The sequence below is a fragment of the Mesoplodon bidens genome (assembly GCF_964165515.1).
Source record: "Mesoplodon bidens genome assembly, chromosome: 18".
Taxonomy (NCBI): domain Eukaryota; kingdom Metazoa; phylum Chordata; class Mammalia; order Artiodactyla; family Ziphiidae; genus Mesoplodon; species Mesoplodon bidens.
Genome location: NC_138175.1, coordinates 30,023,073 through 30,050,502, shown reverse-complemented (window position 1 = coordinate 30,050,502; position 27,430 = coordinate 30,023,073). Strand labels below are relative to the sequence as shown.

At 51.2% G+C, this 27,430-nt stretch overlaps 1 protein-coding gene across 1 annotated transcript in view; it reads left to right on the top strand.

Moving 5' to 3' along the window:
* The first annotated feature begins 1,012 nt into the window (after window positions 1-1,012).
* Window positions 1,013-27,430, top strand: part of SLC6A2 (solute carrier family 6 member 2) — a 37,441-nt gene continuing 11,023 nt past the window's right edge. The window contains exons 1-4 of the mRNA XM_081216356.1: window positions 1,013-1,301; window positions 13,409-13,540; window positions 14,272-14,509; window positions 22,662-22,800. Coding sequence (XP_081072482.1) covers window positions 1,028-1,301; window positions 13,409-13,540; window positions 14,272-14,509; window positions 22,662-22,800 — 783 coding nt within the window. The 5' untranslated portion in view covers window positions 1,013-1,027. The remainder of the gene's footprint in view (window positions 1,302-13,408; window positions 13,541-14,271; window positions 14,510-22,661; window positions 22,801-27,430) is intronic.

Below are 27,430 nucleotides of genomic sequence, written 5' to 3'. Positions count from 1 at the left end.
GAGCTGAGTCTGGTGTCCCAGTGCGTGCTGCAACGGGAATGGGCGCCCGGGTCCCGTGAGTCGCTGTGAGTGGGACTCCCGCCGTCCCCCGAGCCCGCGCCGCGCTCCCGCCCCTGCCCATCCCCGGCCGCGCTGTCAGTCTCCATTAGCGCTAACAGGCTCCAGACAGAGCGGGCCCGGCGCTGGGTTAATGCAATCGGCGCGTTACCTGGGGCGCAGGCTACATTACCAGCCCGGCCCCCGCCCGGCGCGGTCAGAACCAACCAGCCTGCGCCCCGCCGGCCGCCCCGCGCTTTCAGCGCTCCTCGGGCCGCGCCCGAGCGCCACGCGGCGGAGCCCAGCCCCAGCCCGCGCCCCACAGCCTGGGGAGGCGAGGCGAGGCGAGGCGAGGCGCGGCGAGGCGGGTCCGGAGCAGGCAAAGCAGGGCGCACGGCAGCTGGGATCCCGTCGCCGCCGAACACGTGAGTGCGCCCTGCGCGCGGAACCAAGCTAGGTGTGCCGGGGAGGCCCAGGTTGGGATGCGCAGAGCTAGGGTGCTAGCGAGTTTGAAGTGCAGAGGTAATAAGTGTCCGGGGAGACTCCTGGGGCTCTCGGACGTGGCTCAGACCCGAGCCGAGGGTAGGGGGCAGCAAGCTGCACCCGGCCGGGTCACCGCCCTGGGAAACCTCTGCCTGGATGTGTCCAAACTCCGCCGTTTGGGGACAAGAGAGAGCAGGTGAATGAGGGAAGAGCTGCGGGGTGCCTAGCAGGATCCCTAGAGCGGCAGGGGTGGTCTCCACCTCGAAGTGCCGTCCCAGTCGGGCGCCCCACTACCTCTGCTTCCAAATTTTTCCAACAGACGCGCGCCCTTTTCTAGGAACCTTGCGTCCGCTCAGCGCGCGCCGACCACAGTATCCCGGCGCTCCCGGGAGGCCTCGGGAGGCGCGGGCAGGGTGGAAGGGCCCAGCGACCGCATCTTTTCCTTTGATTCCAGCAGAGCCTCGGCGTGCTCCCAGTATCACCGACTCCCCTCTCGCCAGCCGCACCCATGCTTCTGGCGCGGATGAACCCGCAGGTGCAACCTGAGAACAGCGGGGCGGGCCCGGGGTCGGAGCAGCCCCAGCGGAAGCGCAAAGCTGCAGAACTCTTGGTGGTGAAAGAGCGCAACGGCGTCCAGTGCCTCCTGGCATCCCGGGACGGCGATGAGCAGCCCCGGGAGACCTGGGGCAAGAAAATCGACTTCCTGCTGTCGGTGGTCGGCTTCGCCGTAGACCTGGCCAACGTGTGGCGCTTCCCCTATCTCTGCTACAAGAACGGCGGAGGTGAGCCCCCTGACGGGCTGGGGGTTTGTACTTGGGAGGCTACTTGAAGTCCACAGCGGTGGCCGGGAGAGGAGCTGGGATACACGCGGGAGGAGAAGAGGAGGCAGAAGGGCAAGTCTGGGACGCAGGAAGGGACTGGATGGGGCTCACGGGAAAAGGAGTCCCCTGTGGAACAGGGAAATCGAGGCATGACTTTGGACAGTGTTTGGCGCATGCGTGGAAGGACCAGGTTGGGTGAGGAATTCTGACCTTTTGGTGGTCCGCAGGAAGGGAGGTGGCGATCTGGAGAGCTCTTGACTGGGCGCCAAAAGTGCCCACGGTGACCCCAACTCCAGCGCTTCAGGCTTGATAAAGGACTTGGGTACCCTGAAGGCACTTGGGAGGCCCTGCTCCCTTGGGGACAGAAACCCTGGAACAGAGACGCATAAAGAGAAGCTAGTGGCAGAGAGAACTCCACTCTCAGGTTGGTGGTCCTTTGGCTGGAGCGACCAGAGCACACAGCCTAGGCGGGATTGCATCAGTGGGTACCAAGAACTGGCCTGGTCCTTGAGACAGGAGGCCTGGGTGATTGGGATGAAGCCTCTACCTCCTGGGGTCTTGGCCACGTTGCAGGGTGGAGTGGGAGGAAGGCCTGGAGGAGACCCCAGTCCAGCAACCAGGCTCTCTCCCCCTCCTCCTTCTGGGTGACCGATTACTGTCTGCCCTGGGATGAGAGCCTAGAAATCAACTATAGACTACTCAGGGGGCAGAGTCCTGGGGGAAGCAGCCCAGGGGGCAGGATACTGGGGCCTAAAGCCCTAACTCCTTCCTGAGAGCTTTTGCCCAAACCACCCCAGACCTGCCCCCTTTGCTGGGATGAGCTCAGGAGTACCCTGTAGAGAGCCTGGGAAAATGACCCAGAGGAAGCAGTCGGCAAAGGGGGGGCCACCAGCAACCGAAACACTTTTCTATCCACTGGGCCATCTGCCTGGCAGGGGCTCTGGCTCAGGACTCCAGGGGGTCAGAGGGAGGTAGGGTGAGGGTCTGGAGCTAGAGGGAAAGCTCATGACCTTGTTCCATAGGGTCTGGGACCCTGCTGATTGCTTCATTGTGTACTCTGGACACTTGCTTTGGGTGAGGAATGGAAAACAGATGATCCAGAGGTGAAACTTTTCCTCGTTTGACTGCTGCAGCTTCTCAAGAGTTTCTGGTCAGGTTTAAGCATTCTGGCCCTTTGGACTCAAGGAGGGAGGAAATGCAGACTCTCTGTATTTTTAGCAGACAGGGAGATGAGGAATGAAAGACAGACTAAGAGAACCTAGGACACTCTGTCTAGCATGTTCTCCATGACTGCCCGAGGCTGTGTGTCCCTAGACAGCAGAAGGTTCTATCATTAATCAGCAATGCTTATTGGGTTCCTCTTGGCATGAGGTACAGTGCTAGGCTCTGCAGGGGTCACCTAGATGTATTAACAACCACTTCTGCCTGCCAGGAGCTCTAGTCATCTAAGGGCTTCATTGTCATGCGCTACACATCATTTCCATTGTTGTAAGTATCTGTTGAAACTAAAAGCACCCCAGATGGCCAATTGAACACATCAGCTAGATGGATATTCTGGGGTTTTCACTGACACTGTCCGCTCACTTGGCCACCGCCACCAACTGAGAGTGCCTGCTGTATGCAAGGTAGTCTGTACCAGGCGCCCAGGGCACCAAACACAGCACATTTGTCACACATTCCAATTTTTAGGTGAAGTTGGCCAGAAGCTCCCTCTCCTAGGCTTGCTAGCCCTGCACATCACCCATCCTGAGTTGTTGAGTCATTTGTCTCTTTGTGGGTCTATCTTCCAAACAGACTGGGGCACATTGAGAGCAGAGACTGTGGCTTTTTCATGCCTGTATTTCTAACGCCCAAGATAAGGGCTAGATCCCAGCAATGAGGTAGAAGGTGCCCGACAAACTTCTGTTGAATGAAAAAAATGAATGAAATGGTTCAAGCCCTCAGAGACCTAATGCCTACCCAGGAACAGCAGAACCCCCGACTCTACCGGCAGGAACTAATAAAGTGAGGCAGCCTGTGCTGGTGGGAGGCAGGGTTGGCACCTAGAGATCAGAAGCCCTGGCTGTGGAGTCCTGGGTTCCAGCTTCTAGCTGTGTGACATTGGGCACCTCTCCAAGCCTCTGTTTCCTCATCTGTCAAATGGAAACAATGGTGTTCACCTCAGAGGGTTGTTGTGAGGACTCAATGTGATAATGCTGTGGAGGGCCTGGCATCAAGTACGGCCTTAGTAAAGATAGCTGCCACCTCTTATTCACATCCTTGCGATGATGCGTGAGATGGATGGGAGAGGTGTCATGTGCTCTAAAGGCCTGAGGAGAGGCGGCTTAGGAAAGACTCGGAGGAAGTGAGCTGTGTGGTTGGAACTCAGCTCCTTGGGACGGATGGAGCACGGACAAGCCTGGGGAAGGGAGCAGGTCTACTAGTTGTGCAAGAATGCAGGAGGAATCGTCTCTGAGATTAGGAGTGCACACTGGCTGAAGGGCAAGCCGGGAGAGATAAGGGTGGAGAGGCAAGTTGGGGCCAGGCTATGGAGACCTTGGCTGGCAGGCTACGGGGTGGGGAAGTTATATGAGTGAATTTCCATTTCTGGCTAGGATGTCTACAGCTGGCACAATGGAGCGGTGCAGCCCCCCATCTCAGAGTCTGAGGCAGCTCCTGTTCTTACTCTGCACCCCTCCAGGAGATGCTTGGCTGGCTCCTCCTGGGCTTTGTCTCTGCTGAGACCTCCTGGCTGCTCCATGTGGATCAATTCTCATCCAGCAATTATAAAGTCAGCCCTAGAGATGGGCAAGCAGGTTGGCAGGTGGATATCCTGTAATTCTAGAAGCAGCCAAAAGACCCAAGTTCAAATCCCATCTCTGTCACTCTCTCTGAGCTCAAGTTCCCCGCTACAGCTGGAGGTGAGCTTGGATGACCCCCAAGATCCATCCCTCTCCAATGCCTGGCTCAGCACTGTACCCAAGCCAGGACTCACGCACCCTGTTATTTAACAGGCTGTGTTCTCTTCTGGTGCCAGTATTAACACGGTAACCTCCAAGTCCAGCTGTTCATGCTGGCCCAGACTGGAGGATGTTTTGAAATGATAAAGGTGCCAGTAGTTTAGGCCTTTGGCTAATATATTTTTTTTTTTGGCTAATATTTTTTGAATGAATTACTGAGAAAGATCAGCCTGTCCGAACATCTTCCCATAAGCTAGCTGCTGGGATGCACGGGGGCAAATGGCTTCCTTCCAGCCGGGAAAGCCACTCTTGGAAATTCCAAGGCTTTGTTCAGAACCTTCTCAAACAGGGAGGTGGTGCTAGTGGTGCTCTTTCCAAGGTCCTCCGCTCCTGTGGTCTTGGGCCAGGCCTGTGTTGGTCCCCAGGGAGGAATGGACAGATCCGTCGTGTGCCCATGTCTGTCTCCTTGCCATGGAAGAGGCCACTCTGAATTAGCCTTTGTAAATGAACGCTTCTGAGATGTGTCCGGCTGACAGCTCTGAGCTGTCAGAGAGATGTCCTTTAGGTTCAGACAGACCTGAGTTTGAATCTGAGCCTGACATTTCCCAGAAGTGTGGCCTCGGACAAGGCACTCGTCCTGTTTGGACCTCAGTTTCCTTGTGCAGAAAAGGAAGGTGACTGCCTCTTCCCACAGGGTGATATGACATTAGATATAATATAAGCAAAGTACTTACAACAGTGTCTGACACATAGTAGGGGCTCAGTAAATGAAGTTGTTGCTGTTATTTTTATTGTTCAATGATTTTTAACTGCTAGACCCAGGCTAGATACAGGAGTAGGGCAGGGTCCTGATTTTGGAGCAGATTTGATTCTAAGAGGAAGTTAGAAGGGATATAAGGCTGGAAAGTGGTCACACTTGGGCCTGGGATTTCTAACAGCCTAACCTTATCCCAGTGTTTCTTCCCTACCTGGAAAATGGGGATTAACATTCCTATATGGGGTCCCATGAGATATGTAGTTCTGGGTCCCAAATGGGGTTCCCTTCCTTCCTCAAGTGAGCTCAGGGTCTCAGGTACCCACAGACCTTTGGGAATCCTCTTGGCCAAAATATCTGGGGTTCTTGAGGTCACGCAAGAGGTGGTGACGGGTACAAAAGGCAGGAGTTTGCAAACTCATCGCCCTCACGTTGGACCTGGCTGCAGGGAGCCATATACACCCTGAGCTTGCCAAGCCTGATGCTGATTGTTCAGCTCAGATGTACATGAGCCAGCCAGCTGGTATGGCCCTTCGGCTAACAAGTTTGCAGGAATGAGGCATTCATCAGGGGCTGGAGCTGAGACCGTGATCTGGCATTACTAGCATGACTTGGCCCATTGCTCTGAGCTGGCCAAAAAGATCTAGAGGGACTGTTTTCAACACGGTGGGATTTCATAGGGATAAATGTTACATCCTGCCCTGTGGTCCCAAACCCAACTGCCTAAGTAAGGATTAGGCCACAGCACAAGTGGAGAAAGGCCCCAGGGCTTTCATCAGCTGCATCCTCTGTGTGAGTCACTGCCGGGATCCATTTATTTAACCAAAAAACCCACTTACTAACTGCCCGTCATATGCCAGGAATATAGAGATGAGCAAAAGGCGATCCCTGCCTTTAGGGAGCTCATAGTCTATTACAGATATTCTACAAGTTAATGTCATTTTCAATTCTGTTATTGGAGGTACTATATCCCAAATCAGGGAGGTGAGGTTCCACTCTGTTCTTTGTGAGTTATATTTCCTTCTCTAATATAGTTCTGACCATTCCAAACACCCTGTAATTTGTTCCTCTTAAAGAGACCAGGATGGAAGAGATGGGAAACCAGAATCTTCGAGGAGCTTCATTAGTAAGAATCAAGTCAGATCCTGCAAAGTTGACACGGAGGGAGAATTGTCACAGGAGGAGGGGTAGCCTCAACTCCAATTCCCCTGAATTTCACCCCCACTGACCTCCTTAGAGGAGCGGGGTTTAATCTACCAGAGGAGCAAGCATGTTTCCTCATTGGAACTGTCCTTCTCTCAGAGCTAGGGTCCAGAGATCAGCTGGAAGAACCCAAAGTGAAGATGAGGGAGCCACCCCTTGTGGGACCAGAAAAGCCGGTCCTCATCACTTGATAGATCATTCTGTAGAATCCCCTCTTGGAATAGCAGGGGCTTATGTAGAAGCGTGTATAGATGCTGCTGGCTAGTCTCAGTAGAGTGCAGGGGATGGAGTGAAGAGGTGCAAGACTCCACTTGGGCTGAGGTCCCAGGAACTCTGAGGCCAGTGGGCAGAGTCCCACAGTGGTCGCTGAGTGTCCTAAGGAGAAGGTCGGTCTTGGGGTAGAGAAGACACAAGTTGACACCACATGGCTCAGCTACCCTACCCACGGCAGAGAATCTGTGTTGACAAACTTGAATGACCTGGGCGTGATTTGTTATCGGAACAGGCATGGTTCCTTACAGAAATGGCCACTGGCAAAGACTCAGAGGGGGACCCTATGCCTGGCACCCAAAGGGCACAAAGGATTGCTTTGGAAAAGTCTGATTTGTTTTGTTCTGGAGGACAGAAGGAAGGCAGTAGGTGGAGGCTGCAGGGAGAGGGATTGAGGAGAAGGGAGGAAGCAGAGCTGGCCAGACGGAGAGGTTGGGCTGCCAGGGTCAGCAAAGCCTTAGCTGACCATGGTGTCCTCTGAAGCTGGGATGGCCCTTCAGACGGGTCCTGAGTTGGGGTGAGGGGGCCAGGACTGTATGCCCCAGGGTCCATCCGTCATTAGATGCCAGCTGCCCTGGGAAGGGAATGTGGCCTTGGGTGAGGCAGCTGGCTTCAGCCGAGGCAATTCCCAAAGGGCTGCTGCCGAGGGCTGAGCAGTCCCAGCTGCGGGGGAACAGGTCCTTCATTCTTGAAGGAGAATCTGGGCAGTAGCGCCGGAGCCCTTTTTGCTCATGGCGCTGGCTGTGGCCTCAGGGAACCCTTGGATCTATTCCTCATGGTCAGCAATCTTGTTTGGACACAAGGAGAAGTAGCCAGCCTCACTTGGGATGGGGACATGAGTTGCCCAAGCAACTTGCCTCAAAATCCTTCTGTGCTGGGAGCCTCCGTGCTGTGCTCTGCAGAGGACCCGGCCACCGTCCACCTCACGGGCGATCCCTAGCTTGTGATTTCCAGTCTGCAAAGGCGCATCCCAGCTGCTCTTAACGTGTGATGGCAGGACGTGCTTCCCATCTACAGAGCACCTCAGTGCCAGGGACGTCACCTCCGTTATCTCTAATGATCACAGCAAACCAGTGATGCAGGTATTAGCCCCCCTTACAAAGGGGAAACCAAAGCTCAGAGAAGTCACGTTGGCTCAAGGTCACAAAGCCATAAATAGCATGGTTGGGGGCCAGGATTGCCTCAGATCGAGGCAAGGGGGTAAGAGGAAAACTCCGTGTTTGTACACATTCTACAGTCTTTTGACACCAAATATGTGGGGGTTTTCCTAACACCAACCCATCCTCCAACTTTGGGGTGGGTGTCCTACCATTCAGTTCTGACACCACCTGGAGTTAGTGCAGACCCCACAGGTTAGAGCTCAGTCTCACAAGAAACCTCTCACTTCACATGCCAGTCACAAGGGTCAAGATGTCACCTGTGCTTCTGACCAACCGGCTATAATCAGGGGTTCCCATGACCCCCTCTGCAGGTTTGATAATTTGCTATAACAGCTCACAGAACTCAGAGAAACATTTGCCAGTTTGTTATAAAGGATATTATGAAGGGTACAGGTAAACAGCCAGGTGAAAAAGTACACAGAGGGTGAGGTATGGAAGGGTCCTGAGTGCAGGAGCGTCTGAGCCCGTGGAGATGGGATGCGCCACCCTCCCAGTATGTGCATGTGCTCACTAGGCATCAGTCCGGAAGCTTTCCAAACCCCCTACGTTCGGGATATTTATGAAGGCTCCTCACAAAGGCATGATCGATATTAACTCAATCTCTAGCCCCTCTTCCTTCCCTGGAGGGTGGGCGTGGGGCTGAAAGTCCTAAGCCTCTAATCACGGCTTGATCTTTCTGGGGACCAGCCCCCATCTAGAAGCCCACCAAGAGTGGCTTCATTAGAACAAAAGACACTCCTATCACCCAGAAAATTCCCAGGGATTTAGGAGCTCTGTGTAAGATGCTCCTGTCACCCCCATCACTCGGGAAGTTACAAGGGTTTTAGGAGTTCTGTGTCAGGAGTCCAGAGCAGAGACAGGGGGTCTGCCCTGGGCCCTGTGCCCTGCTCTGCCCTCCTCTCTGCCTCACCCAGGCCAGGACTGAGAGGGCCTGCCCACCCAGAGCACTGATTCTAACCCCCATCAAACTCCAGGTACCTGGACTCCGGAATTCCCTGCCCAAACACTCCAACCCAGTCTACAAGGTCCTCTTACCTGGACCCTGCTTCCCCAGCCTGAACTGTGTTACAGGCCTGCACAGCCCCAGGCCCAAGGGGAAGCCAGAGGCCCCCGTCTGCAGAGGCTGTGGACAGAGCTTAGACATGTGGGCATAAGAGTCCACACGTACGTGCAAAAGGCCTCACACACTGCTGGTTGGAGCTGAGGTGGGGATGAAGCAGGGTGCGGGCTCCCCCCAGGCCTCCACACTCCAGCGCAAAGCTCCAAGAACTGGAGATTCCAGATTTGAACTTTATAATAGAACCATGCTGAGTTGTCAAGGTAGGATGATAGAGCAGGTTTGGTTTAACAGCTGTGGCCTGAGTTGTCGCCTTTAAATATGTAGATATCGCAGGGTAAGTCTCCAGGGGTGCTCTTGTCCCCGTTTCTGCAAGTTGGGTGGGCCTGCTGCATGCAGCCCTGTCTCTACTGAAATCTCACCTTCTCTTGCACCCTGATGTCTATACCCTTGGGGTACCTGGGAAGCGGGGACAAATCTGGCTACCGTAGGCATTGACCAAGTTTTTCTTGGAATTCTGGTGAAAGCCACGGGCAGTGACAACCCATAGCTGAGCTACAGGCACCAGGCGAACAGTTCTGTGGGTTTTCACTTCTTAATATATCAGGATGTGGCCAGTTTGAGGAATCCTACCCTCCACCAACTGGGAAGCTGGTCCAGTGAGGTCTCAAGGGACCCTCCTGTCCCTCCTGCAGCCCCTCCTTGATCACAGTCTCTCCACCTCCACACCAGGCCTGGCCCGCACCTCCTCTTGCTGAGCCACCTCCCACAGGCATCCCGTCCCCTCCCCTGGGGTCCTCCTCACCCACCAGGGTTCTGCTCCAGCACTTCCCACTCTGAACTGAGTGACCACTGGCTTCCCTTTTCTGAGGACTTGACATTTGCACAGAGGAGTCCAGAACCCCTCTCTGACCAGTAGGGTTCCTCTCTAATGGTGGGGCGTCAGGCAGTGTGTGCCAGACAGATGCTTTTCTTACTGAATTCATCCAAAGGCCACGGGTTGGAGTCCCTTTCGCAGTTGACAGTCTTTTCTTCCTGTGTTCGTGAGTGTGTCGATGTGCAGAATCCGTGTGTACCTTTGCATGAAGATGTACAGGTGTGCATCTGTGTACGTGTGTGGATGTTGGAGACCCCTAGGAGCTGAGACCCTCAGGAGGTCTGGCCCTGTCAGCCCAGCCAGAACATTCCAGAGCCAGGATTCTGTGCCTATAGCTCCTCAGGTTCTCAGCTCTCTGGCCCTGCATGAGGCTTGATGAAGCTGACGCTGCCATGAATGGAGATGAGGTAGGGCCGTGGGAATGTGGCAGTTATGGGCCTTGCAGAGCAGTACCTTCTAGGAAGTTTGCAACCAGCCTTGGTGTCCCAGGAGCTGCTGCAGGGCTGTTTCTAGGAGAAGCATCCTTAGCTGACCTCAGGCACCCCTGAAACCTCTTTCTGACACTTCAGCTCTGTCCTGGCTTCCTCCAGATCTTTCTGCAAGGGGGCTTAGACCATCTCCCTGGTCGATGTCCTCTTTTAGAATAAGACACTGGCCACTGGGCAGCTTTCTGGTTTTCATTCATACTCAGCCATTCCAACATTCTTAAAAGTTCCCCATCTGTTACCACCTGAAGCTTTGCCTGGTCCGCATCAAACGCACTTGGAAGAGTCTTGGGCTTGTGCAGACCCATAATCTTTCCTCCTCTCCTTCCACTGGAACTCCCAGCCAGCACAAGAGGAGATGAATCTCAAACTGGGCAATTTACCTACCTGTTGGCAGTGCCACCCAGAGGGTTAGAGTTGAGAAAACTGGCCAATGTGAGATCCCTGGTGAATTGGCTGACGTTGCTCTTTCCTCTGGTTGTAGAAAAGAATATCTAGTTGACAGCGGCAAACCATGGTGCCAAGATCTGAGCCGTGACTCCTGGCTTTTTCCTTCCCTGTTGTCCCTTGGGCCACTGACTTCAGTCTTCAGGCCTGTTAAATACTCTAATACATCTATTTCCCTTACTCTCTGGCTCCAGGCCCCCAAGGGCAGTGGCAGGTGGCCACAAGGCAGAGTGGCGCTCCAACAGATCCAGCTGTGGAGCCAAGCAAGCATACTTACTAGTTTGGACAAGCATCTTGACCTTTCTAAGCCTCAGTTTCCTCATCTTTTACGTGGGATTGGTGGTAATTCTCAGGGATGGTTTTAAAGGAATAATTATGCAAAAACTTAGTGTGTGGCTTGGCATACAACGGAGCTCAATAAATGGTACTTGTTACTTTCACCAGCTCCACCGTCACCACCACCACCCTGACCTCCATCAGCATCACCAGCATTGCTATCAGCAGCGTGAACAGATGTGGGTTCCAGTGCCAGACTAGCCCTCTCTGTGTGGGGAAAGAGAAGGGTGGAGATTGAGAGTAGAAATGAGGAGGGGAAGAGAGAGGTTGGCATGTGGCCGTTTCAAAGTCCAGCCTGGAGCAGGGGCTGGAGGCTTGGACCAGCCCATGACCAGCAGACCAGCTGGCTCAGCTGGCCCCACAGTCCCAGTTTCAGATCACCCTCCACCAAGCCTCTATGCAGACTCATGTCCTCCATCGAGGCTTGGATATTCTGGAATCAGCAGAATATTTGGGGAATGGCTCTGGAGCTCTGGAGTCAGGCAGACCTGGGCCCAAATCCCAGATCTATCACTGACCAGTTGGCTGAACTTAGACAAGTCACTTAATTTCTCTAAGCCTCAGTTTCCTCCTCTGAAAAATGGGTATAGCAGTTGCCACCTGAGATGGTTTCTGGGTAGGGTAAACGGGATCACAGATGTCCTGTGCCCAGTGCCCTGCTTGATACATAGGAGGTACTCATGTTCCAGTGGTTTCTTCCCTACTGCCCACTCTGCTGGTCCATCTCCTGCTTCAGAAGGACTGGGTCTCAGAGCGCTGAGGCCAAAACTTCATGCTTTGTCCCTAAGAGCCCTGGGCTTCCTGAGGAGAAGCCCTGGGAGGAAAGTGGAGACTGACAATCTGAGTAGCTGGGGGAGTTTGACCCTGGGTGCATGCGACTTTGCTACAATTCTCTGCTAGCCTGGTGCCCCGGTTTCCACATCTGTAAAATGGCGGTAGTAATACTTTTAGGGTTGTTGTGAAGATGGAATGAGATATTGCATGGAACACAGTGCCTGGAACACAGTAGGGAATATTATATTCCTAACATTATCATCGTTACGCATTTCCCGGTTTCTGCGCTTTCCTAGCATGGGCGGGTCAGAGAGTGTTTGGTTTCCAAGGTTACGACATCTCAGCCAAAGGCCAATGGCGGGAGGAGTGTGGATCTGGCCTGGCCACCTCCGGTTGCACCAGGCCAAGGAGCAGCCTAGGCTGACGTGGCAAGTACCCCGTGAGTCACCTCACGGCGTCAGAGCCCGTTAAGCTCACCCCAGGCTACCAGGCATACCGAGAACTGTCTCTGGAACTCAGATGTGTCTAATTCTACCAGGAATTTTCCCAGGGATTTGCTGCTGCCCATTGCCAAGGGCTCCCTGTAGCTTCGGCAGTGTTCTGGGTGGGCATCTTCCCTGGTCAGAGACTTGACCCTCTGGCCTCTTTGCTCCAGTGTTTGTTTACCTTCAGCCAGCAGTGACAGAGTGAGCTTGATGGTTGGAAGACATGAATGCGAATCCTGCTTCTGTCACTTAGCAACAGTGCAAACAAAACCAATTCGACTCCCTTCTCTGCCTTCAGTTTCCCCTGGGAGGAAATAATGACCCTCTCTGATTATTTCTGTGAGCTGATGTGAGACTAAGGACAATCCAGTGAGGTCATGTTTGGGAAAACCCGAGGTGACCTTAAACTGATACAGACATGAGCAAAATGAAAACTCAGTCATATGTAACTTTGGGCGCTGTCTCTCCCTCTCTGACCTCAATTGCCTTATCTATAAAAGGAAGGGTTTGGGGTGATTGGCATTCCCCAGAGTTGTGATTCATGAAAGAAAGGGTTCTATGTTGAAATTAATTTGGTAAAGACTGCACCTGATCTTCCCCATAGCCCGTCACAGCTTGTGCTTGTGTATCAAAGGCTAGGAGAATCCTGCAAGAAACAAGCCTATTTGGCTTTTTTTTAATTATTATTATTTTTAATTTACTTTTGGCTGCTTTGGTTCCTTTGTTGCTGTGCATGGCTTTCTCTAGTTGCGGCAAGCAGGGGCTACTCTTCGTTGCGGTGCGTGGGCTTCTCACTGCGGTGGCTTCTCTTGGGGAGCACGGGCTCCAGGTGTACGGGCTTCAGTAGTTGTGGCTTACAGACTCTAGAGCACAGGCTCAGTAGCTGTGGCTCACGGGCTTAGTTGCTCCGTGGCATGTGGGATCTTCCCAGACCAGGGCTCGAACCCATGTCCCCTGCATTGGCAGGCAGATTCTTAACCACTGCGCCACCAGGGAAGCCCAAGCCTATTTAGCTTTGATGAACACAGATTTTACTAATTTGAGCACAGACCCTCATTATTATGATTATGATTATGACTACTGCTATAACTATTATTATGTTATGGCTATTTGTATTAATTGCTCTGATTTACCTACCACAAGACATCCCTTGAGAAGTGGCCGGGTGACAGGAATGAGGACCCTCACAGCTCTGGCTGACATGGGTCCACACACTCTGAGGGGCAGGCCCAAGGCTGGGCAGGGATCTAGGGGCTCACACTCTGCTTCTGTGTCTTCCAGGTGCCTTTCTGATCCCGTACACCCTGTTCCTCATCATCGCTGGCATGCCCCTGTTCTACATGGAGCTGGCTCTGGGCCAGTACAACCGGGAAGGGGCAGCCACCGTGTGGAAGATCTGCCCGTTTTTCAAAGGTAAAGAAGGAATCTGGGGGAGTCAAAAGTTGTTCTAAAAGACTTCTGTGTGCCCCTGGAGAATCTGCTCCAGAGGTGGGATCTACGGTAGACCAACTCTCTCGAGATTTACAGTTATTGGCAAGGTCAAGCACGTCCACCATTCAAAGTTACATGGAATGCATTGGGGGTGTCAGGAACAGCTTTAGCCTAGAAAGTCTGGAAATCTGGGTTCCAGTCCAGGCTGTACAGCTGAGTAACCAGAGGGAGTCTGTTTTCCTGAATGGGAAAAACTCATAGAAGTGTCAGAAGTACCCAGAACACATACCACTACTCTCCCCTCTTGCTCCCATGGCAGACATGATAAATGGACCACGTGCCTTTCCACTGTGGGCAACTGGCTTCATTCCGCTGGGAGAGAATGTTATCATGCCTCAGTGTTATCCTGCCCAAGGGGTGGGAGGAGCTGGGATACTTATACTCCAACACCTGACCCGGCTGCTCCCTGGGGCATTAAAGGTCCTGGCAATTTTACCTTGCCTGATGAGTGAACAGAAGGGGCTCCAGGGGCAAGAGAGAGCCCTCAGGCAAAGGAATGGGGGGTGGGGCCCTAGGGGATTTAGGGTTCCAACAATCTGCTGCAGAAAAAAAGAGAGGTGTGGGAGGTCGGGTAGAGCAATGGTTGGAGCCAACTCCCCAGGAGAGGTGGTTCTGGGGAAGCCCCTGCCTGACCCCCTCTGCCCCCCACCCAGGAGTTGGCTATGCTGTGATCCTCATTGCACTCTACGTTGGCTTCTACTACAATGTCATCATTGCCTGGTCACTCTACTACCTCTTCTCCTCCTTCACCCTTAACCTGCCCTGGACTGACTGCGGCCATGCCTGGAACAGCCCCAACTGCACCGATCCCAAGCTCCTCAACAGCTCCGTGCTGGGCAACCATACCACGTACTCCAAGTACAAGTTCACGCCGGCAGCAGAGTTTTATGAGTAAGTCATCAACCCCTTGTCCTGTTCACACGGGCACGTCGAGACCTGTGCTGGGCAGGACCTGAGCCAAACGCTAAGGAAAACCACAGGAGGGGAGGGGGCCACGCCAGTCACCGTAATGTGTACTCAGCAGCCACCACAGGCCTGATCCTGGCTAGAAGCCAAGGATACAGCCGTGGACAAAGCTTGAGGAGCTTGTGTTCTGACGCAGAACGGGGGTGGGGAGACAACACACTAGCAAAAAGGTAAGGAAGCAAGAATGCTGTACAGCGTGAACATACCCTTCAGGAAAGCAAACACATTTTAGGGAGTATAAGTGCTCTTAAGGAACTAAAACCAGTGCTACACAGTGATTGTGTAGGGAAAAGGAACTTTAGTGCCAGTGGTCAGGGAGGGCTTCTAGGAGGAGGTGTCATAAGAACTGATGAAGTCAGCCAGGGGAACACCTAAGGACTCAGCTGGTAGATGATGGAGCTGCGGCTTGAACCCAAGTCAATCTGATCCTGAAGCTGTCACCTGGTCCACCCTGCGCTGCTGTCTCTCTGGGGCTTCCATGGGTGAAAGTAGCCAGAGTTTGTGAGTGAGATTTAGGAAGCGGGAGGCAGGCCAGCTGTGTACAGCTCAGAGAAATTATTTGGACTGTGTGTATGAGAGGCACTGACTGGTGGTAGAAGACAGAACATCTTTTAAAAAAAGAAACATTTTATGTTGAAATCATTTTAGAGGTAGAAAAAAGTTGCAAATGTAGTACACAGAGCCCCTGTAGACCCTTCACCCAGTTTCCCCTAATGTTGACACCTTATACAACCATAGTGCAAAGACTGAAATCAGAAAATTAACGTGGATTAACTAACCTGCTAAAGACTATTTTTAAATTTGTTAGTTTTCCCACTAATGTCATATCCTCGTCCAGGATCCAACCTAGAGTCCCATGTGGCATTTAATTGTCACATCTCCTTAGTCTCCTCCAATCTGTGAGAGTTCTTTAGTCTTTCCTTGAGTGTCATGCCCTTGATGCTTTTGAAGAGCACTGGTCAGTTTTTCTATAAAATAGCCCTCAGTGTGGGTTGGTCATTGTTTTCTCCTGATTAGAATGAGTTTGACATTTTTGGCAAGAATAACTTGGAAATGACATTGTGTCCTTCTAGGTGCATCGTATCAGGGGGTACAGGATGCCAGTCTCTTATTACTAGGCATGTTGACCTTGATCACTCAGCTAAAGTGCTATCTACCTGCTTCCTCCTGTGCAGAGGTAGCATTATTCTCTGTAATTAGTAAGTGTCTTCTGGGGAGTTACTTTGAGGTTATGCCAATATCTCATTTGTCATCAGACTTTTGCCCACAGTTCTTACCATCCTTCAATGAGTCTTGCAAACAAGGATTATTATTTATAGTGTTGGTCTAAAGTGATTTCTAGTCCCATCATCCCCTCTAGATTAATTGAAAAGTCCCTTTTCCCCTATTTATTCATTCATTTGTTTACTCATTTATTCATTCTATCAGTATGGGCTCATTGGTATTTATTTTATTCTGTGGTTTTAACCCATAGCCATCATTATTTATTTTGTTGCTCCCTAGAATCCTCTCAACCTCTGCTCCATCCTTTTAAGTCCTTGAGGTTGGTAATAGTCAACTTGCTTTCAATCACCTAATTTCAGATGTTTGCATGGTGGTCTCTTCAGAATGTAGCATCTATTGTCTTTATGCTTCAGGTGGGGGTGAGTCCCATTTTAGCAACCCCTACACAAGTGTTAGCAGCTAAGCAGAAAGTCCCTGGTACAAACTGTGGGGCAGGACAAGTAAATCCCACTCAAACCTCACTCTCAAGGTACACATGGTCTAGAGTAGTGGTTGGAAAACTTTCCAGTAAAAAATTAGATAGGAAATATTTTGGGCCTTGTGGGCCACGTAGGTCTCTTGCATATTCTTTATTTGATTTTACCCTTTAAAAAGATAGAAACCATCCTTAGCTCACAGGCCATAACTCAATGGGCCACAGCTGGATTTGGGGGCAGGGGTGTGGGGCATGGCTTGCTGACTGCTGGTCTGGAGCAGTGCTGCTCAGGAGAACTCCCCATGATAGAAATGTCCTACGTCTGCACAGCCCAGTGCAGTAGCTACATGCCACACGTGGTTAGTGAGCAGTTGAAATGTGGCTAGCGTGACTAAGTTGAATTTTTAACTTCATTAATTTTCATTCATTTATGTGTAAATAGCTCGTGGTTACCATATTGGGCAGTACAGGTCTAGAGGATGGAAGACAACAAATTCACCAACACCAAAACCTTAGGGCCACTCTTCTTTGGTCCTATGTATTCCCTAAGCCAAGGACCTTGGAACGAGTCCTGATTATCCAGAGAGTGGGGTTCCTGAGGACCACTTCCACTCCTGCCATCTCGGTGCAGCATGACCAAGGAGTCCTGGTGTGGTTAAAGGTGGCCTCTGGAAAGTCTGCCGCCTCCTGGGGCTCAGAGGAGTCAGGGTTCTCAGGACCCAGGAACTACCCTCAATGAGCCATGGCGGAGAATTTGCTAAGGGTCCTGGACCTGTGTGTCCACCTGCCCCCATCTGTGTTTTCTGCAGACTTCCAGCAGGCATGTGCACAATTATGTAGATTTGGGAATTTTGTGGGGAGAGGGTCCACAGTTGTCATGGAATTTGAAATCCTTCTACAGCCCCAGACGGATCTGAAGGACTGCTGTTACTTAAAGTAAGCATCTAAGTAACACCATCATCCCTGTCTTCCTCCTCATCACATCAACAGCTAATCACTTACCGTGTGCCTCAAGCTTTCTGCTAACTTCTCTGTATGTGTTATTTCATCGTAAGCCTCACACCAACCTGATGAGGTTTCTGTAACTCTTACCTTCATTGCATACATGATGCGGCCTCATTTCGCAGATAAATAAATCACTGGCCCATGGCCACATGGCTAGTCCCGTGCAGAGCCAAGATTTGGACCCAGATGGTTTGCAGCTTCGGGACTCCAAGAGTGAGAGCCTCCTTACACTTTGCCCCCAGGAGCCTCACTCTCCTCACCCTGGCCCCTCCCTTGCCAGGCAGTGAAACTCCAGAGCCTGCAGGCTTAACTTCTGTGTTATATTGGATTCTAGCCATTATAAATGGCTATTATTATTCCAAAATACTGTCATAGTCACAACTAACTTTATCCAGCTTAGATTATATCCCAGCCATGCATTTGGAAGTGACATTTGAAGTGGGTTTGAATCCAGAAAGTCTGGCTCCAAAGTCCAGGCTCTTAGCCCAGCAATTCTAAACACTGGCTGCTCATTGGAACCACTTGGAGAGCTTTAAAACACACTGATGCCTGGATCCCACACCCGGAGATTCATTTCATTGGTCTGGGTGCAGCCGGTGGGGCGTGGAGATTTGTATTAACAGCTCCTCCAGTGATTCTAATATCCAGCCAAGGTTGAAAGCCCCTGTCTTAGGCACTGCACTCTCCCATCTCAAACAAAATAAGATTCTTAGTGGGCTCAGGCTAACATGCCTACAGTACCATGTCATGGAAAATCTAGGGCCTCCTTTATTCTTCTCCTTAGGGGTGTGGCCTCGGACAATCCCAGAACCGTTAGGGACCTTGCAGGCGGAGGTTTTAGGCCTTCCTAGTTTATAAGTGTGGTTTGGACTGGGAGATGGTAAAGGATAGTGGAGCTGAGGGTGCTACTGATACATGTAATTGGTTCCGTGCTTTCTCCTTTATCATCTCATGATAAAGGAAGGAAACATGATCTTTCTTTTTGCTCTTGGCAACCCTCATCCTTATAAATTAAAATGAGAAATGATGGCCTTGTCTCTAGTCTAGTTATTATTTGATTCCTTCTCTGACGTCTTCATAGCCAGCAGATCTGCCCCAGCTGGAGGGAGAAGTGAGTTGGGTTTTGAAACCCAGGTTGCTTTAATTACAGCCTTAAACTTCCTCCCGGCTTGGCTGTGAGCAGAATAAGGTGGAAGAAGAGGACATTCTCTTGCGTGGGGCTGAAGGGGCTTGGGGGATGTCATGGGGAGCAGAATCCAGGACTTACTTCTACAGCTTTCTGCTCCACAGAGCTCCTATCCCCTCCCCGCCTCCCCCTTCCTTCCCCTCCTCCACCCTTTTAAGTACATCCCCACCCCAAGCTTCACAGCTGCCGTGAGCCAGGCACCAAGCATCTTCTCATATCCAAGTCCCATTTAGTCCTCGCAGTTCATGGAGGTGGGAATTACTCCTATTTTACAGATAAGAATGTAGTGGTACAGGTTTTAGGGAAGTGGCAGAGCTGGGATCCGAACCCGGGCCATCTGAGTTAAGGCCCTCACCCCATCCACAGGCCTCTCCCCTGTCTTCTCTTCCATCCCATCAGAGTCTCCAGTGGGGTGTATTTGGGACAGGAGTGCAGGAGTGTCTGTGGGTAGATCGGAGCCCTTCTCATGCATCTCTTTCTCACCTTGAAGCTGCTTTTGTGTGCTTCTCAGTATCTAAGTCATGAGCTGCCTCTGGATTTGTTATTAATGGCCCTTTTATCTAAATGCTTCTGCTTTAAAAGTTCCCCCCTCTCAGTCTGGGGACCCAGCAGGTAGGACTCCCAGGGCCAACCCTGAAGAGATTAGTTGGTTTTTTTGCTTTCCTCAGAGCCTGCTGGCCGATTCTCTTGCCATCTTGCACTTATTTAAGCTGATAGATTGAACATATCATTCAAGGGAACAAAACTTGGATACTCCCCAGGCTCTAGGCCTGAAGCCAAATAGCCCAAGGCTGAAGGAAACCCCGAGGCTCTGTAACTTAATCTGTAAAGGGCACCCTTGGTGAACACGCTCAGGGAATAGAAAACTTCTACCCACTGCGTGTTCCTGGTGCGGAAGAGAACTCTCCCTCCACCCCAGCACTAACCCTTTGAACTTAAATGTCAAGTGAGATCTGAGCCCTTTTGGCCTGTAGACTTCGGAAAGTCTGGACCGTGTACTCCACGATGATTCATTTTCATTAAACTGCTGGAAAACTACAACAAACAACAAAGTTACTTGTACTAATCCCCAAGGCTTGGGCCTGTTATGGGGGAAGAGGCTGGATGCACTTTTCTTGGAAATCAGCTCTGGAGTCTGGCTTTTTCACTGATGAAATATCTAGACAACCACTGCAAGGCTGAAAGTGGACCTCACACACATGTGGGTCACCTGGGCCGGTTAGGAGGCGTTTCGGCCATCTGATTGTATTCTAGAGTCATTTTAGCACGTTTGAGGGCAAGCACAGTTGGTTCAGTGCCTTTTTTTTTTCATGATTTTAACAGCCAAATTGGCCAAATGGTGATTGATACCATTCAATACTTGGCCCGTATGGAAAGAAATGGGAAGAAGCAGGATTAAGAGTCAGATGGGCTCAGTACCTGATTGTGGTTCTCCATCTTTTTAGATATGCCCGGCCTCTCTTCTCTTCCAATCTCCTCCCTTACCTTCATTTCCCTCCCTCCCCTCTCCCCTCCCCAACCCCATGCTTCTCCTTCTCTTCCCCCTCCTCCCCTCCCCCTCCTCCCCCCCTTTTCCTCTCTCTCCCCCTACTCTTCCCCCTCCTCCTCCTTCCCCTCCTTCTCCTTCTTCTTCCTCTCTCTTTCTTTCTCTCTCTCTCTCCCTCCCTCTCCCACTCTCTCCCTCCTTCTCAGCATAGGAGAGGGACCTCAGCCAGGGCCTCATTTTTGAGCTGAGACTAGCAGGGATAGAAGTTCACCAGGCAGACACATTGGGCCAGGAAGTGTGTTCTAGGCATAAAGGAACAGACGGTTCCAAGGCCCAGAGTGACGGAGAGCTTCATATAATTCGGGAATGACACGTGGCTGGTGGTCGCCAGGAGCCAAAGTCATGGTGTGGCAAGGCACGTGGTGCACTTGGTACAGGATGATTGAGAAAGGCCTCCGATTCTGAAAGACTTATGTTTTTATCCTCTCTACCAGGATTCCACAACGCTGATGCTTTTGACATTTGGGGCTGGATAATTGCGGTGGGAAGGCTGTCCTGTGCATTTTGGACATTTAGCCCCATCCCGGGCTTCTGCCCACTAGAAACCAGTAACACCCCTCTGCCCTCCAGCTGTGACAACCAAAACTGTCTCCAGCTGTTGCCAAGTGTCCAGGGAAGGCAGGGGCAAAATTGCCCCCAGTGAGAACCACTGTTTTCGGTGATAAGGAGCCTCTGAGGATTTGGGGGCAGTGGAGTGACAAAGTTAGAACACAACTTCAGACGAATCGGATGGTTCTACGGCAGCACAGACTGTGGATTTAAGGAGGCTGACTGCAGGTAGAGAGACTGGGATGGTGGGAGGATGGGGAGGTTTTTACAGTAGTCCTGGAGGAACAGAATATGGGTCTGGCCTGGCATAGGGCCATGAGGACAGGGGCGTTGGTTGAGCTGATTTCCAAGAGATAGGACTAGGAGGGGCCAGACACAGATTGCTCAGGGAAGTTGATGCAGGGTGAGTAGTTTAAAGCCACAGCATCCTGCCTGGGGGCAGTGGGGATGAAGGCCGTTCTGGAGATGGGGACACAGGTCTTTGTAGGCCTTGATTAGCCACACAGCTCTGCTCATTCATTCCTGAGCGCTCACTGCAGACTCCTCTGTTTGCCTGTCACCACCCACCTCCCTCTCCCCATCTCACCCCTACCACACCTGGGCACCCCTTCTCAACTCACCGGCTCTCCCACAGGCCCACAGAGAAGGCACCAGCCACCCCCTCAGTGGAGCCCGCCACACTGACTCCCTTGGCTGAGTTTTCTGGGCACTCCTTAGCTTCTTTGCCAATGCCCGCTGCTCCTTGAAGGCTGGGACTCAATCAGAATGATAGTTACAATGCCCATTAGCCCTGAGCATTTCCTGGGTTCTAGGCACTGTCTCACATTCTGCAACGTAAGCCTTGTGAGAGCCATTTTACTGAAGAGGAAAATAGCTCAAGATGGGGAATGTTTGCACCAGCTATTGTCACCCAGGAGCTCCATGTGGCTGGAGCCATCACCTACTTGTCCACAGCCTTGTCACCTGCCCCCCAGCAGTCCTCTTTTGGTTTTGACTTCTTTCTCACGAAATTAGGTGTGTGAGATTCATCCATACAGAACTAGTTGCTATATAATATGCCAGTTTATGAATATATCATAATTTATGTAGTCTACTGTTGTTGTTTTGTTTTGTTTAATATTTATTTATTTATTGGCTGCATTGGGTCTTAGTTGCAGCACGTGGGATCTTTTGTTGCAGTGTGCAGTCTTCTCTCTAGTTGAGGCGCACGGGCTTAGTTGCCCCAAGGCATGTGGGATCTCAGTTCCCCGACCAGAGATCGAACCTGCCATGCATCCCCTGCATTGCAAGGTGGATTCTTAACCACTGGACCACCAGGGAAGTCCCTGTAGTCTACTGTTTATAGATATTTATTTTGCAATTTGGGGTTGTTACGAATAATGCTGCTATGAACATTCTAGACCATGTCTTTTGGTGAACATACATACATGTTTCTACTGGGCAAACACCCAGGAGTGGAATTGCTAAGGCAGAGGATACACATACCTTTAGTTGGGGTAGATATTCCCAAATAGGAGAAAAGTTTACTCTTATCTCAGTCTCTAGACTAGGGATTCTAAACCTCAGCAACATGGGAATTTTGGAGGCTGTCCTGTGCCTTATAGGATGTTTAGGTTGTCCTGTGCATCATAGGATGTCCCACTTCTCTATCTTCTAGATGTCTCCTACCCAAGTCGTGACAATCAAAGACATCTCCAGACACTGCCAAATGTTCCAGTGTCCACTGCTTTAGACCATGAGTGCTATGAGGGCAGAGACCTTTCCTCTGTTTATTTACCACCATCTCCCCAGGACCTGGCTTGCAGGTGGCACTCAAGAGATATTTGTTATGTTGAAAGCTTCTGTTACCGTTTAAAAAGCAGCCTTGGGTGGGGACATCTACCCAGATGAGTTGCTGGCCCAGGGCAGGGAGGCGCTGGGCACAGGCCATGACTGTGCAAGGCAGGTCCAAGTGATGCAGGGCTGTAGCAGGGGCAGCCGAGGGCCTGTCTCTATCAATGTGCACTTTCGAGGACTGGCCTGTTGTCGAGGCCTTGGTCATCCTCCCTGACGACACCATCTTCCCTGGTCTGCTCCCCTCTCCTCCCCGCAGACGTGGTGTCCTGCACCTTCACGAGAGCAGTGGGATTCATGACATTGGCCTGCCCCAGTGGCAGCTCTTGCTCTGTCTGATCGTCGTCGTCATCGTCCTGTTTTTTAGCCTCTGGAAAGGAGTGAAGACATCAGGAAAGGTAATATCTTTGTTTCTCTTTCAGTTGGGAGGTTGGCCTCAAAGAAGATGTTTTTTTCTACCTATAAACAGGTAGTTGGTGAAAAGAAAAGGTGGTGCTAGAAGTACAAAACCTGGGTTTGCACCCCAGCTCTGCCACTGGCTTGCTGGAGACTTTAGATGAATCCCCTCCCTTCCCTAAGCCCAGGACTCCCCAGCAGTAGGATGAGGGAGTGCAACTGGATCAGAGTTCTTCACACTTTCCCACCAAAGCCTCCCTAATAGCAGAGACCAGGGAACGGGACACCCCAAGGGTCTCTGGAAAAAGTCCAAAGCAACCTGTTGACATGTGTTTGATAAATCTTAAATTCTGGACTAAAACTGTATGCAAATATTACAGCCTTCTCTAGCATATAACCATTTCCTTCACTATAAAATTGATTGTTCCCACCTCTGAATTTTTGAGTAAATGAGAACGCTCCAGAAGATATCTAGATGAATCCTGGGGCATCTTCTGACACAGTGCAGAGTGCTCGCAAGGGTCTACGTTTCCTGGAGAGAGGAGCACAGGATTCGATGACCTAGGAGAGCCTGCCAGAGTTGGCATTCTGACTTAGGTGACACTGCTCCCCATAGTCAGCACCCCAGGGTGGAGTATACTCAGGTCATGGCCCACATTGATTCTGAGCCTGAGGAATATCATGAGAACAACAGCTCCATTTGGACCCTATGGGTCCATGTGGAGCTTGGTTGTATTAAAGAGGCTGTAGCTGGGAAATCTTCTGTCCAGTGTTTTGGTTAGCTATTGCTGTGTAACAAGATACCTCAAGATGTAGAGATGTAAAATAACAGCCGTTTTATTACCTCTCATGATCCTGTGGGTTGACTGGGCTCAGCAAGGTGGTTCTTCTGCTCCATGTGATACTGCCTGAGCTACATGTCTGGGTGCTTGACTGGGCTGGAACCTCCAAGATGGCTAACACTCATGGATGGCAGTTGGTACTGGCTGGGAGCTTAACTGGAGCTGTCAACCAGAGCACCTTGGGTGGTTTCCATATAGCCTCGCCCTGTAGCTTGGGTATCTCACAGCATGATGGTTGAGTTCCAAGAGCATGTTTCAAGCAGACAAGCCCCAATATACAAGTAGCTCTTCCAGTCTCTGTTTTCATCATGCTTGCTGTTGTCCCAATGAACAAGATAAGTCTTGCGGTAAAGCCCAGAGTCAGTGTGGAACACACAGTGTGTATGTTCATTGGGGGTTACAAGGCAACAATAATCAGGTAGGCATGAATTTATGAGAAGCTTCATTAGGTAACTGATTTTGAATTTTTTTTAATTTATTTTATTTATTTATTTTTGTCTGCATTGTGTCTTCATTGCTGTGCGTGGACTTTCTCTAGTTGTGGCAAGCGGGGGCTTCTCTTCCTTGTGGTGCACGGGCTTCTCATTGCAGTGGCTTCTCTTGTTGTGGAGCACGGGCTCTAGGCGCACAGGCTTCAGTAGTTGTGGTACATGGGCTCAGTAGTTGTGGCTCGCGGGCTCTAGAGCGCAGGCTCAGTAGTTGTGGCGCACAGGCTTAGTTGCTCGGCGGCATGTGGGATCTTCCTTGACCAGGGATCGAACCTGTGTCCCCTGCATTGGCAGGCAGATTCTTAACCATGGCGCCACCAGGGAAGCCCTACCTAGGCAACTGATTTTGAAAAGTGGGGTGCATCAGGGTTCTCTCTGGTTCTCCTAAAGTCTTGGTTATGCCGTAGATAGCAAAGATAGTGACAGGGGACCAGCAGCCAACGGGAATGAAATTTGACAAGAGCCTGAAGTGGAACTTCCTATCAGCGTATTGGAGACATGGTATCTGCCCCAAGGAAGAACCCAAATGAAATGCAGACCAGGGCTTGGAGGAATTCTAAGATAGGGCAAAACCAGGCTAGGACCACAACCATCCCAACACCTGACACATAGTAGGTCTTCAGTAAATATTTATTGACGGACTAGTGAGGAAAGAAGGGAAGGTAGGAAGAAGGGTAGGTGGGTAAATAAGTTTGGGGAACTTCATTAAGTGTTCTTTTGAATTCAACTCGGTAAACATTTATGGATACCTACTATGTGCCAGGCTTGATGCTAGTACTAGTGATGCAAGAAGAAATAAGACAGATTCAATTGATTGTAGTATTATGTGTGTTATAGCCAGGTAGGTGTAGGTCAATGTTATTATTTTCTCGCATCTCCGTTCAAAGACATATGTGTGTCCCCCTTTCAATAAACACTAATGGTCACAAACTATACGCACTATTATAGATCTTGCTTTTTAAAAACTTAACTTTACCTTGAAGACAATTTTACATCAGGTAGGTTGCACTTTAATTGAGATACAAACTGTGGGTTTTTCAACTGTCATTAAATCAATTTAGTGGGTCACCACAATTTTTCAAAATGAAATCGTCTGGATAATAACAGCGTGCATTGCACATACTAAAGTTAGAGCTGTCTTGTGGAATTTTTGTGTTTCAGTTATAGCAACCCATGCGTCTCGATAATTAAGGTTTTTCTTACCATGAGTTCCCATGGTCCAAAAAGCGTAAGATGTTACATTAGTGGAAGAAGGAAGCTCTTCAGACTGAGAAGGTCTGCAAAGACCATGGAGAAGGTGGCATTGGGCACTACAGAAGCCCCAGGCCAGCCTTGTCCAGCCTCTCTGCGCCTCTCCTGGGTATCAGGAGCAGGGCTTTCCTGGCCTCTGCAGGCAGCAGAGCTGCAGAAGGTGTATGAGCTTTACCACTGCTGCCGGCCTGGGTGAGCGGCCACCACAGGCTTCTAATATTACACCCCAAGATTAAGTTTCCTGTAGCCATCACCAAAGGGGTACAGCCTGCCCCACCTTGTTTAGCACTTGGCTGGAGCAGGCCAGAGTTGTCTATGGGGAGACTGATGCTAAAGAGAAAAGGAGTGGATCCTCGCATGCTCCGTTTCTTTGTGCAAAGTCACCTTTGGAGGAGGAGGACTCACGCCCTCCCCTGAGGAGTGTAATGACGAGTGGGGCAGAAGTGTTGCCCTAGGAAGCCCCCCGCAGATGGAAACTTGTCGCCTGAAGTCCCTGCCCACATTTTGCCTCCAGAGCAGGCGAGGACCCCTGCAGTCCATAGGGAGGGGCTTTCTAGAATAAGGAACTTCATGCAGGACATTGCTGTGTCCTGTCTTTAATTGTTTTTATACTCTGGCTCATGAGCAAACCAAGAGCATTGCTTATTTCTTCCCAGACTACGTCTGGAACAGGACACAGATCTTTTCTTAGCAGGCTGCCAAAGCCACAGAGCCAGCCTGAAATGAATTGCAAGTGTTCAAACTTCCTGTCTTGGCCGGTGAAGGCTCTGTTCTTGGGAAGATGGCTCCATAGCCGGCAGCTGGGATATTGGGGGTTGAGGTACAGTCTGAATCAGGGAAAGGGGTTACTGCAGACCACACACTCTGTGACCCTGGCCCACCGACCACCGCGGGGTAGAGGGCAGAGGCCAGTCAGCCCCCAGGGCATGGGGCAAGTATGCACACAGTGCTGCTTGCTGCCCTGGAGTCCTGTCTGCCCACTCCCCGCTCATAGGCGTTGGCTGAACCAGCACTTAGCAACTACAAGCCTGTACCGAATGCCTAAATGTTGAACTGGAAGGTTCTCCAAAGCCATCTACTCCAGCCTGCTTGTACAGATGGGGAAGCTGAGGCCAAGAGAGGGACAGGGTTTCACAGCCATCTTAGCAGAGCCAGGACTTGAACCTGGGTCTCAAATATGCAGTAGCGTGAGTGATTAAGAACACGGCTTTGTGGTCAGACCACCTGGGTTGGAGTCCCGGCACCATCATTCCCTAATGGGTGACCTCGGGATGAATGATGCTCCCTAAGCTTCAGTGTCCTCACCCGCAAAATGAGGGCAGTTCATGATCCTGCCCGCCTCCAGGGCAGTTGGGATGGGGTGAGAGGTCCTCAACGCTGGGCTAGCAGATGGAAATTGCTCAATAAATGATCCTCATCTGTCTTTGTCCCCTGCATCCACCTGAGGGAGCTTTTAAAGCATGGAGTGCAAGCCCCATCCCAGACCAATTAAATCAGAAACTCCAAAAATGGAGTCTGAACTTGGACATTTTTGTCTATAACCTCCCCCAGAGTAGTCTAATGTATAGCCAGGGGTGAGACGGAACAGCGAGGAAGCCTACGCAGCCTTCTCCTCTCCCCGCGTCTCTTCTCTGTTTCTTCATCGTGGGCAGGGTGGGCTGGTGTCTCTTTTCAGTCTGGGGACAGTTTCTTCCCTTATGGGTTTCTGGACGAGGCAGTTTGTCTTTGCCCTAAATCCGTCCCCAAATAAAGAGCAGCCAGGGATTCTGCTTTCTGCCCAGCCACATCCCTCCCTGGGCGGTGAGCTTAGGAGGATACACTTGAATGAAGGTAAACGAGATGGGGAGAGAAGGGAGGAAGGAGGGCGTAAAGGTGAGGGTGCTAGTTCTACCTGGGGCGAGTCAGCACAGGAAGCTTGTAGAGCAGGAGGCGCTGGGCACCAAGAGAGTCTGCGTCCTCACTGCCCTTGGCTTCCTTGGCAGCGGTGCCCCCAGGATGCTGACTTTCTCATTGGGTGCAGCCTTGGTCTGTCCACTCTGTCCTGGAGTGCC